Source organism: Bacillus rossius, chromosome 17 (assembly GCF_032445375.1).
Source record: "Bacillus rossius redtenbacheri isolate Brsri chromosome 17, Brsri_v3, whole genome shotgun sequence".
NCBI lineage: Eukaryota > Metazoa > Arthropoda > Insecta > Phasmatodea > Bacillidae > Bacillus > Bacillus rossius.
In genome coordinates, this window is record NC_086344.1 from 10,415,924 (window position 1) to 10,429,466 (window position 13,543).

Consider the following 13,543-nt stretch of genomic DNA (forward strand, 5'->3'; position numbering starts at 1 on the left):
TGGAGAGAGGCAGCATGCAGCACACTCAACACATTCTACAGTCTGCACTTCTTCAACCAAGACGCCACTGCACTGGCCATTTTTAAAATTGTGCACGTCAAGTTAAAAAAAAAAACAAGAAATAAAGTATACTTGTTGGGTACATTGCTGAAATGTATTCTAGAACATCAAGTATGCAGGAAGCAAAGAAAATGTTTTAATCTTTAAAAAAAAAAAGAAAACCTCGGATCAGGAACACGAACTCTCGGATTGTTACAGTATTCCCCGGGGCTGCGCAGTAGAGAGAGATGTTGGTTGGCGAGCGATAGTGTTGGACGAGAGCTCCTCGCAGGGACAATCGCCTGACCTACCTTTTGGGCGGCGCTGCACGGAGTAAACCCTAGCAACATGCATGTTTTAAAATGCACGTTTCTCCCGGCGCTACTAGGAACAGTTCCCAGGTTGCAAACACGTTTTTTTTTTGCAACATCTTTCACATTTGAGATATCCACGGTGATTTTTCTACATTTTCAAAGTACACAGTTACAGTCGAGGCTATTCTAAAGAATGAATACATCTTCATGCACATGTCGTTTTTAGATAAAAGGTAATTAGAATAATTTAACAAAAAAAAAATTAAATTTGTGTAGTATGGCTTTAAGTACGAATATAAGTTTTACCTAAGCAATAAATAATGAGGTCTGCAAGTGTACTCAATATCACGTTGATATTGCAAAAATTGGAATATTCAGTTTTGATTTGGATAGTAAATTTTGTTGATGAAATCATGGTAAAACAAATTAAAAACATAAATTAATATTTAAAAATTGTTTAACTTGTGTGAAATTAATGCATGAAAAACAAGCAAACTCCATTAAAAGAATAGGAAACTAAGATTCCTAATTTTCCTATAACAACCAATTCCAGAATTTTAATAGATTTGCTTAAGCATTTTTTAAACCGTGAACATGACAACTTTAAATAAAATAAACATTCGAATATAAAATTAGCTTGACTGTAAGACAATCTCGAATATAAGACGATCTCTAATAAAACACACCTATGAATATGACTCCATCAAAATTATATTCTTTCTAATTTATATCGAAATCGAAAAAAATATAGCAAGAATTAATAAATGACCTCGGATGTCAGAAAAACTCATAAATGAAAGTGACTTCAGATAAGTTACATATAATTCAGATGTACCTGCGACATTTAAGATATTCGATTTGTCTTGTTGTCTTGAAGTAGAATTTATCATAAATGTTTGATGTATTTTATTTTTTTATTCAGTTCCTTTTAATAATACAACAATTATTAAATTTTTTAGTCTATAATTTTGTAATATGTACATTAATTCCATTTACAATCTTGCTTTAAATTTTAATTTATCTTAAAACTTTTTGGATCAGGCTACCAACAAATTACTTTTACATCTTATTTAAGATCTTCAACCTTTCTTGACTTTCAAATTATGTTCCGAGAAAGAATTGAATTTCTACAAATTAAAAATCAGAACATTTATTATTTTTTTTTGTCAAACATTGTGGTTTCAAAGAAACTGTTTAGTGATAGTGTGTGGATTTTAGTTATATTAAACATTGGTTTTTTACATATGCCAATAATATTAGTCTTTCTATAATACTTGTAAAATATTCACTGCAATTACCTAATTAAGTGAAGCCAGAATTGTTTTCTTTTCAACTTTTTCACAGAAAAAAATTGATAGGATTTTGTTTTCTTTATGAATAAAAAACTCACACAACCCTATAAACAATGTTTTATGTAAAATGAGCAAGTGTGTAACTGAAAAATGGTTCTGATCTTTATTTTAATCACAAATCATAGTATTTGGAAATTAATTTTAATATTACCAACAAGGGCTCGTGGCATTTCTGATGGACACTGATAAACAGACATTAGTGATATACCATAGCTCTCAATCACTTTCTGTGCAAACAAAAGATCTAAAAATTTTCATTATGCAATAGAGTACACAGGGTAAAAATTTTGGCTATGCAAAGGACGTTGCATGCATGTATAAAAAATTTAAAATAATGTATTTACAACATGAATGTGCAAAATAATCATGGTATTTGTTTTGGTAACGTGTCAAAATTCAATGCAAGTGCTTCTATAGGTCAAATAAGAAATGATCACATCAAAGGGTGAAAGTGCAGGAGACTACAATTGGGCAAGAATGAATCCAGTTCTACAATGTAAACTACTAGAGGAGATTGGGAGGCATTAAAACCTATGTCAGTAACTTTTAAATATTCCCTGTAAGTTCTGCTCACCATCAAAGTTTACCATCAAATATTTATATATATATTTTTAAATAAAGTCGCTACAATTATTTATAAAGTTCTCTTGATCAGTTGTTTTCAAATGATACAATAAACTGTAAAGATGCACTTCTTAGAAGATACCAATTATTTTGTTTGTTATATGTTGCTGTCAAAATCACTGTAGCAGGTTGAACCTTGAACATTGTTAATGCGTATTTGGTGTACGTTATATACTGCTGTAAAAAAAAAAACAGATAAAAAGTTTCTTCAATACAAAAAAAATTGGATCATGGATCACATATTTAGCTTGTGATTGCTAAGAAATTGCTCGAATTCTCAATAAGAATTTTGTATAAGCAAATATTTAAAAAAAAATTTGGCTTTCATAGGCAAAATACGGTAATTATTAAAGCAGCCACCGCTTACGATGTGATGTCAATAGTTCATGAATTGGAATTTAATTGAATAATTTTTAAGGCTTTTATTTGAATGCTCTGTGCATGCTATGCACGAACAACACTGGTGAATAAATGGTTAATGTGGTGGTTAGCGTGGACACACTTGCGACCACCAACATCCTCTGCCAAGGGCCACTTTGCAACAAGCCCTGTCGCGGCAAGCTAGTATCCGGCTCTCCTGATCCTCGCCTGGAGAAAATAGCACATAAAATAACCGCAAAAGAACTTAAACTTTTAATACCCTACCCTGGGGAAAAAAATATGATTAAATTTATTAGCAGCAAATTGTTTTGTACTTCGAAGTGCATCTGTGCAGTGAATGTGAACTGATAACAAGCACTCGAGCCAATAAGTAGGACTGCTCTCTTAAGCAATTTTACTATATAAATGTTTACGTATTGCAGAACATCTCAGAGGGTGCGCAGTTACTATCTTATATAAATTGAAACGGGTAACAGTGAAAAATAATATGAAAAAAAAAATTGCTCCTAATAAAAATATACTAAGGAATAAAATTAAGTTAAAATAAAATACTAGTAACATACATTTTAAACGTCTGAAATGGAAGTCTGGCAAATATAAATCATAATTCAATTAACTGTGTTAAAAAAAATTGGTAAATTTCCGTAGCTCTAATTTACATCACCATGTTCATGGTCGTAAGCTCTCTAGTTTGTTTCTGATAATGAACGCCCCATACAGTTTTGCTGCCAAGCTGAAATAAGATTGGAACACGCCTCTGAGCGGTAGGGAACCATTTAAAACTACTGAGCATAAGTAGTTGGTTGAGTAAACAATAACAAATAATAAGAGGTGACGAAGTTGCGAGAGAGAAGAGCTACCTTCTGTTCGGCTCGACTAACCTGAGGCACAAGGAGAAGTTTTTGTGTACTACGACTGACCTGTAGCATAAAGCCATCAGTGCAAACACAATGAAAACCCCCCCTACGACCGACATCAGAGTCACAACCAAGAACACAGTGTTCGTACTGTGGTAGCTCTCTGCAGGCGGGGCAAGTAGAAGTAGAAGTAACTCACAGTTGCGTAGACCGGAGAGTAGGCGGGCGTGGTCCGCAGTTAGTCGCAGTGTGATAACGTGCAGATTGATAAACGGTTACGGTGATTTACCGTGTTGCGTCCGCCGCCGAGGTGTCGAGACGACGAAGCATGCACACAGCCAGAAAGAGAAGGAAAGATAGAACCAGATGGGCAGACAGAAGGAAGGAGGCAAGTACAAGAAGCATGGATCAGCAACAGTAATGCATTGTCCACGCACTGTTCAATTACACGTCAAATACACGCAAGAAAAAACAAACAAACGAACAAACAAACAACTTTAGTAACGGACTACTAGACTACACCGACACAAAGATACTCTGTATTAAAACACACAGAACCACGTGAAGCTAGTTTTCAACTCAGCGAAGCACACACCAATCACAGGAGCGCTGCAAGAAACAACATTAAGCGGCTATTATCCCTGACACAGCATAAAGAGGGTGATTTCATGTCGCACACTTCACATTACAAAAATAACTGTATAACAAATATAAATGATGAAACTAATGACCGTGATAAAATATAACATTGTTTATTGAAATATAAATTAAGAAACTTTTAAAAAATAATAAAAACTTTAAAATTAAAAATAATACATTGAACATTTTAAAAATTGAGGTTTTAATTATTTTTTTTTTCATTCAAACTTTTAGATTCGCCGACTTCAACTAAATGATATCATATATATTTTCATATTTTGAAAGATTTAGACCCTTTCCAATGGGCAAAGATCTCAATGAAAGACATTTTGAATTCTTAATTTTCTTGCAGTTACGATAACTTCTGATGTAAATAATGTATTATTGTTATTTCATTGATAAGAATTAATTTAAAATTGTCAATTTTAGTTATTATAATTTTGTAAGTGTATTTTGTCATGTGTTTATGTTTGTGTTGTCCCATTTTTATTGTTGTGTTTATCATTGTGTTTTGTGTATGTTAATGTTATTTCTTTATGTAATATTTGGTAAGTGCCCACCTGTTAAAGTATTTGACTTTTGGTAAGCATTCAAATAATAATAATAAATAAATGAAAATAAATAAAATAAATTAAGTTTACAAAACAAATGTAATTATATTTTGAAGTAATGATTTTAATAAAAAAAATAAGTACCGTATTATCTGTTATAAAATAAGAACCGTAAATAGCAAATAAGACATTTATCACAATAAATTACATTTCAATATTTATTTGCGGACAGTTTGTGCGGGGGTTCCCGTGGTCGAGTCTCGAGTAGGCATGGATGCCCATTTGTACCTGTCGAGATCATTTACAATTGTCAGTCAGAAACTATAGTCAAAAAAATTGTATCATTGCCAAAAATAAGTATTTATAGGTGTGAAATACATCTATTTCTGTTTTAAATATTGCGAAAAATAAATTCATAGCAGTGATGAATTACAGATCTACATATATGTAGTTCTTCCTAACTGTATTTTGAAGTTAAAATAGTTGTACGAAAAAAATATATTTTTTAAAATTTAAAGTTATTGAATTTTAATATAAAAACTAAAAACATGTAAATAATATACAAAATTTAATATTAAAATAGCTCCATTAGCTAAAATGAGACGTGTGTTACAAGGAAATACCCTCCTTCACACAGAAATGTAACTATGTACACATGTGTGAACAGGTAAACATTCAGTCGGTATACGTTCTACCCAATCCTCATAGTATACGACATAATACAAACTACCCTAAGACAACAGTTATATAAACACACATGACGCAATACTGAAAAAAAAGGTTTAAAATGTAAGCTAAGTAAATGCGTACAGACATTATGTAACACCGTGTACCGCAGACAAACAGCAAGCAAGTCAGATGCAAGTTACAAAGACAAGAATAAAAGAATATAAAATTTAAAAAAATAGTGCTGTCCTAAATATGTTCACTGAGATAAACCACAAGAAATGGTTTTCTGCTAATAAACATACTGGTACTTTGTGCTTGTAGGTTTCAAAATTACTCATTTTGGATTCAGTGTTTTGGTGTAAACATGGAATTTATTTTAAGCAACGCCTATTTATCAATAATTTTTTAACGGTTTTAAAATTTCAAAGAAATTCCCAGCAACGCTGTATATTCGGTAACACATAAATAGGGCTCCGACGGCTGGAGCCAATGGTCCACAAGCTTGGATCGTGGGGTCACCACGGCTATGTTGACCTTGACCCCGGACGACAGGTTGGATTTCATCATTTTGTTTTCTAGAACTTTCCGCCATCTTGGATTCCGCCATTTTGTTGTTCTAGAGCGTTCAGGGTGTGTTTTCGGTAGTGTCGGCAGTCATATTGGATTATGTTGCGGGTGCCATCTTGAAAGATTTCAGCTTTGACCTTAACATTAACATTAACATTAACATTGGCCGCCATTTTTAGTTGTGACATCACAGCCGCCATTTTCTAGAATATTTCGCCATTTTTAGTTCTGATGTGTCCGCCATCTTGGAATCGTGATCCACCCCCTAATGTTGCCCTTTTCTTTATGGGGAAAACATTGTCAAGGATCCCACTCCTGAATTTCACTTTTCAGTGCTTTGTAGGACACCATCTTGTTTTCGAGAACTTTCCATCATTTTTGATTCAGCCATTGTAAATTATGACATCACGTCCATCATCTTGGATTTTCCAAGATATTATAAAAAATAAATTTTTTTTTTATAAAAATATATATTATTAAATTAATAAAAATGCCGCTACTTCGCGGAGCTTCAAGTCCTTGGTTGTAATCTGGTGAGGGCACAAAAATGGCAATTGGTCTTTCCTCCATAGAGGAGGCTAACAGAAAACTTACTCTTCGCTACTAATATCAAGAAATATATATTAAACCAACCAGTATGATGTCATGACGGCGATCTTCAATGCGCCATTTTTTTTGTCTGATAGAGTTCGCTGCTGCCATATTCGTCTATTGTTTACCCACGAGAGCACAGTAGTGCCAATCACCAGAATGTCTTAGCATCCTCCTTCCTGTAGGCCTTTAAGGCTGCCATATTGAAAAATTGTAATTATTAATCTAGTAAATCCGAAAATTAAAAAATAATCATTTAAGTATTTACTTAATAATATATGAAATGATTCAATCTATTTCAGACTGTAGTTCTATCCTTGGCCGATACCAAAACGTGTGGTTTTAGATTTTAATTTAACATTTTACCATGATAGTCCCAATTTCAAGAAATAAAAAAAACACATTCACAAACATTATTAGCAGTATATAATAGTTCCTCCTGCATCTGTTTTCCTGTGCTAGGTGCTGGTGCCGGTGTCCGCGATCTTAGATTTTGATGTCATGGTGGCCATCTTGGATGACCTTGATCTTTGACCTTAACTTTCACCCTGGTCGCCTTCTCCGTTCCCACCATTTTGGATTTCTCAGGAAGAAACCTTGTGACAAGGTACCCGATTTCAGGCCACTGGTGAATGAATACCTCGCCTCTTGCACGTCTGAAACCAGCGACAAGACTTATGATGTGCATAAATGTAGGAGTAAATGGGTCTTTGGTTCGAAGGATGAAGATTTCATGCCTACTGATAACATAAGGTGGTAAAAACTTCATTAAACGAACTCATGGTCTGTGTATTTTTGTTTCGTGAAAAGCCTCGAAGATATTCAAAGAAGGATTTGTGTAAATATCAAACTACTAAAAGCCACCCACGCAATTAATACAAACAACTAAGATACCAAAGATTTTATGACTACGAGCACGAGAAATATCCCATAGCAGTGAACCATTTTTTTTCCAGTAAGTACTTGTAGGGGCCGGACTACATTAGCTCGAATTAGACAAGAAAATCGATATTGTTTATTGGGATGATCCGAATGAATTGTCGCTAGATTGAGATTTCTGATGGCTTCACAAATTGTGGGACATTTTGTGCACACTAACAAATTGTGTCCATAATGGATGAACTAAGGGAAGCACGACATTTCGAATAATAAGTATGGCAAAATATGTAATCGCATATGAGTTGCATAAAAATGCAAGAAGCAACAAACAATCCACCCCGGACGTTCGTCATTAAATGACTGGGCGACTAATGGCAGGCACATTGACAGAAATGATTGAATATGCTTGTGTGAATAAGAGCTACGAATGCATTCTCATTTTTATAGATACTACTTCGAAGTGTCTTTGGACTAGACCCTTAAAACGAAAGATTGCGGCTAACCTTACAAAGGCCATGCTGAATATTTGAAAGCAGAAAAATATATGTTGTTATTGCAGTAGGACATAAAAAAGAATGTTTTCATTATCTGACGAACTACAGCTTTACTGAATAATGTAACACTATGTGATAGTTTTTGATGTTATGGTTTAAACATCCTGGTACCCATTATATTCTGTACATGACACACTTTTATTATTTATTTCTTATGTGAATTTTCTTCCACTACCCTTGTGTGTGTCTTTGAATCACAATCACCAAGAAATTCTGTCTAGCGGACATTACTGTTTTTCTCTGTTACAAATTTTTACAGCAGCTGCGATCTTCATTCCACAGTTCTTATCACATTTGTGTTTCTCGGTTGCCAGGTTGCACTTGAAACGATGTTTTGTCAGCATTTATAATTCCATAACCTTCCCGGAGTTAACACGTGTCACTGTGGTTGCAGAATTTTTTGAAGCATGACCATGCTTCTGCCAAGTACATAAAATGCTTCTGAAATATTGTTGTCGCCATCATTCAGTTGCACAGCCTCTTCTGAAACCGTTATGATAGAAGCTGGAGTTATCGTTTTATGAAAACACTTGTTTTCTCATCAATGTAGTAAAAAATGAACTCAAAAAAACAGTCATCAATAAAACGTTAGTGTCTATGGCCTGAGCACAGACAACAAAATTAAGTCATCTTTACACAAAAACATATGCGAGGTTACGCCAATCCCAAAAAATATAGTTTCATAGAATATTATACAAAATAGTAATTAAACATTGAGGCAGTGGCAAAAATGTAATTCAAACACAAAATAAAATAACATATTTGAAAAAAAAAAGTTTTGCATAATCAAACGAACCATTGTGTTCATAAAAGTTAAAATACTTTTTTTTAATTAAAATTTAAATAGTCTAAAAATTGTGTTTTGTCAAATGCAGCCCTCACATGCACTGCCCGAGCCATGCAGTGCTCTACTTGAAACATTTATCAATGTACGTATGTAAAACTGTAAGAATAAATCATTCGTCTTGAAAGTTTTCTTTCTTCTCCCTCCAGTATTGGACGGCCGAGGAGAGGACTGCTAGGCCCGACAGAGCGCGCCACTCTGCGCCACTCTGCGCCACTCTGCGCCACTCTGCGCCCACGTGACCCCCGGGGCGAGCTGAGGACTGCCTGCTCCACAACAACTCTGAAGGTAAAGCATCGGCCTTCAGTGGTGTGCATGGCCCGAGCTAGGAGTTGCTTTGAGTCCAAACTTTCTTTCAACAAAACCGTGTAAGTACAAGTTAACACCGCATAGTTCCATGACCTATATGGAACAGATTAAAATTTGTGCTAACTTTTTTTTGACTTGACAACGTCTAATAAATCGATGAACACCGGCTGCACGCACGAAAAAATGTCCCGTCACGCACATCGTCCCATTTCGCTGTGTCCCGTTACGCTCATTTTATATTGCTCTTTGCTAACCTGAACCTCCTAGCATTGCGACCGAGTCCGTGGCGTAATTCTGTTTTCATGCATTTCAATGTAACATTTTCATTGCTCTTTGCTAACCCGTTCCTCCTAGCATTGCTGCAGAGTCCGTGGCGCAAATATATTATTTTTGACTGCATCTTGGTTTTGGGTAAGCCATTTTCCTTCACATCATCCTTGAAACACTCCCATTCGTTTCATAATTTTCCTATCATCGTCCTATCCTTAACAGAATAACACAGGTTGGAAGAAGTTAAATAGCAAACATGTGTAAAAGTTACAGTTAAAATAATCTCTTCGTTAAAGTAGTAAACATATTTGAATTAATGAGTGCAAATAAAAGTAAATTTATCAATTAAATCGTAGATTTAATTTCACTCCTTCTTTGTATCCATACTTACAAAATATTGATAATTCAATAAAAATGATTCAATTGTATTCATAAAAGTATGCATTCATTTCATAAATGTTTTGTTATGACGTTGTCACATTAAACTATCGTCCGTAAACCGACTTTACAGGACAACCAATTTTTTACGTTACGTAAGCAAGCGTAATGCCCCATGCCCATTATCTACGTCACGCATTTACCGTCCGTGAAGTACTGGATTTTGACTCTTATAGTTTTTTGAACGGGAATTGAAATGGAAGTACATGTTGTTGCAAGTACGTGTTAAGGGTGCTACCGCAATGGGGGTTGAAGTGTTGGTCGAAGTCTAGGGCGCCACCACATGTATGACGGGCATGTGGACCCGGCTACTCTGTTCCCAGGGCAGTGACGTAGTAGCCTGTGTGTGGCGAGGCCTGTTTCCCCCCTGTCTCACTCAAAACCATGAAGCTCCTTCCTCTCGCAGCGCTCGTGACTCGCTGCCCGTTCGTCCTCGCTCGGCAACTCTCGGGAGCGGAGCTCTGACGTCACATCGGCGGGTGGTGGGGGTAGGAGGGGGCTCGCAGCGTGCAAGGGGAGAGGTGGTGGCACATCGGGGCATCGGGCTCAGAAGGGCGCAGCCCGGGACGATGCATAACGAACTTTCTGTTGAGGATTAAATGCGTATTTCATCCGCCGACTTATTTTTAGCGGACGTTGTGTGACGTCACGAAGGAACCCAACTTGACTGGAACAGTGGCGAGGCTCTGAGCTGTTACGACTGCGTGACATGAACAATTTTTATTTAACGCGACGTATTTGTAGTAATGAATTCGGGCCCCCGCAGGACATGGGTTTTTATAAAATAAAAAAATAATTCTGTTTACACCTGCGCAGGTATCTACGAAAGATTATTTTACAAAATTGTTAAACTTTTTTATTGCGTATTTTTACACAGTAATATTTTATAATTATTTTTACGGTAATGTATATTTAATAGTGTCATGGTACATGGTAGTATGCGCCTTTCTGTGAGTTATTGGTGTTCAGTAAAATAAAAGCTCTTAAGGTAAATTTTAGATAATATCAAATCCTTCAAGTTATTTTTTTTATTTTATATATAATTTCATACTTTTTACTGTGTGACATTTTCGCAAACTTAATTTAAGTAACTGCCAAATCAATGATTTTAGTAGTAAATGGTTAACTTTGTTTTACAGTTGTGTTGCATTACATAAAATGCATATGTTAAGCCTTACGCGTTTTATTGTCATTTCGCCGACCTGCCGAAGCGTAGCCTTAGTTTTTGCACTCTGCTTTTTGACATTCATCTTTATTTGCTCGATGCCTCTGGAGTGGCAAAATGACTTAAATAATGGTACTTCGATTTTTTTTTGAGATTTTTTTTGTTTTTTGCCATTTTTTAGTAATACTTGCCTAGAGGGCGTTGGGGACGTGGCTAACCTTTTGTTTTGGTGGAAAGGTGAGCCACACAGGGTTTAGCATCGTTTTCTATTTGGATTTAAGTAACACAGGCGTTTAATACAGTTCTTTATTCATGATGCGGTGCCTAGTCCTTATGTAATTTTAGTCTTTCTTTTAAGTACTATTATTTTAGCTCTCTTTATTTAGCTCCAGCTCTTATTAACACAAAGAAATTATTTTCCCAGAGGATATTTCATTTGAGGTTTTATTCAACTTATATGGTAAGGGTAAATGCTAAGTGAAATAACTGTTGCTAATTATTTCTTAAACAAATAGTGTGCTAATGCGCGGTTTTGGAGATTATTTGTGCAGTGGATATTTCGTTGGGGACTTTTATTTAACTTTTGTTTTAATGTTAAATGCTAAATTATATAAACTGTTGCTATATTATGCTGTTGGTACTAAGACAATAGATAGAATGATATCCTGGTAGCAGAGCCCCTGAAATATTACACATTCTATTTCTGTCATATGTCCGCAACATTTATTGTGGAATAAATGCACTATTTGCACTATCCGCCCCACGCTATTCTGTTGCCCCCAGTTACACGCATCGTCACAGTTCTCGAAAAATAATGACTTTGACGACATAATAGAAAATTGCAAATAGTTCTGTATAACCAAATGTAGGAAAGTTATAGATTCTAATATTGTAACTGTGACATAATTTAAAATGGCGAAATTCAAGATGACAGGAAAGTCATATTCCAAGATTGTGGCCGACATAATTCAAAATGGCGAAATTCAAAATGGCGGAATCCAAAATGGTGGAAATTTCTCGAAAATAAAATGGTGGAATCAATGATGGTCATCAATACGGTCAAGGTCATCCAATATGGTGGCCGTGAAGTCACAATCCAAGATGGCGGACACCCGACTCCAGCTCCTTACTACAACTCCGGGCACCGTAGCCCCATTTATATAAATGCTATTAATGATGGTTACATTATAGTAACTAAATATTTTATAGCAGAAACATTTCAAATATTTGTACTAAATGCTGAAATACGAGAAATGCTTTGCAATTGATAATTGAGGTAGAATATTAACATGGGTGTGAGAGTCTCAATGTAAGCATCAAAGCACCAGTATGAACTAAATACCGATTTATACAACTGACAGCATTGGTTGCACTTTTGTTTCATCTATGCAGACATTAACTGTACCTGTAGCAAACAGCCATTAGTGCAAAGCAAATGAAGACTGCTTTGACAACCCCGACCAGGATAAATACCATTGCAAGTGTGCTAAGGTTGTTGTTATTGCCACCTGGAATAGAACATTTGGCATAGACATCACATTCCAGCAGTTAACACATACACTGCTGGAAGACAAGAAATATTGCAACAAGGCAGAAACTGCTGGTACAGCCTTCACAGTGGAAACTGTTCCTGTAATACAACAAAGCAGTATTAACAAAGCATAGCAATGATCCATATAGTAAAAAAAATTATGTCCACTGTTATCCTCATTTATAGTGTAAGTGCCTGAATTCCACCTACAAACTTCGTATACAGGTTTATTACGACAAAATAAGTTTAAACCTCTATATGACTTACGGTATGAAGTGCCTCTCCAGTCTCGTATACGTCTTTGAAGTTGGGGCTTAACATTTTTTACTGTAAATAATAAAGTATTTTTTAATGGAACCCTGAGCATCTGCATTATGTATTTATCTGTAATGTCCTATTCATAACATTGTCCAGCTAATCGTGTTACACTTTGTTCTTAGGTGAACCCTAGTAGGCGGCCATTACGTAATAACAGTTGCGCACATAACACAAGACACCAACTGGTTGCAGTGTTGCCACAGTGTGCTACATAAACACGGTGTTGCCACTATGTCAATACATAACATATTCATTCAGTGATTTTCTACGAGTTTTGTGGCTGTAGCTTACTTATTTCATTAAAATAATGGGGAATACCACCATTATTTTCTACATATTTTTTTGGCATGTTACATGTTACTATTTCGAATTATTTCGGTTTTATATATATATATATATATATATATATGTATATATGTATGTATGTATGTATATATATATATATATATATATATATATATATATATATATATATATATATATATACTGCTACAAAATTCTTGGTGGTTATAGAATTCCACTAACTAAACATATTTTAGGCGCTCAGTATTCTGCCTTAAATATCTCCTGTATTTACAAAAAAAAATATCGTGGAGTACCAGCTTGAGAGACGTATACCATATTTGGGAAGCAATTTAGACCAAAAGTCGT

At 35.1% G+C, this 13,543-nt stretch overlaps 1 protein-coding gene and 1 long non-coding RNA gene across 2 annotated transcripts in view; one reads left to right on the plus strand and one right to left on the minus strand.

The window, feature by feature from the left end:
• LOC134540809 (disintegrin and metalloproteinase domain-containing protein 12) overlaps positions 1–13,543 on the minus strand; it is a 658,355-nt gene that overhangs the window by 115,141 nt on the left and 529,671 nt on the right. Inside the window, exon 22 of the mRNA XM_063383750.1 lies at positions 3,592–3,730. Within this exon, the coding sequence (XP_063239820.1) occupies positions 3,592–3,730 (139 nt within the window). The remainder of the gene's footprint in view (positions 1–3,591; positions 3,731–13,543) is intronic.
• Positions 1–13,543, plus strand: part of LOC134540810 (uncharacterized) — an 88,264-nt gene that overhangs the window by 35,754 nt on the left and 38,967 nt on the right. The window contains exon 3 of the long non-coding RNA XR_010076517.1: positions 9,011–9,149. This is a non-coding gene — a long non-coding RNA (uncharacterized LOC134540810). The remainder of the gene's footprint in view (positions 1–9,010; positions 9,150–13,543) is intronic.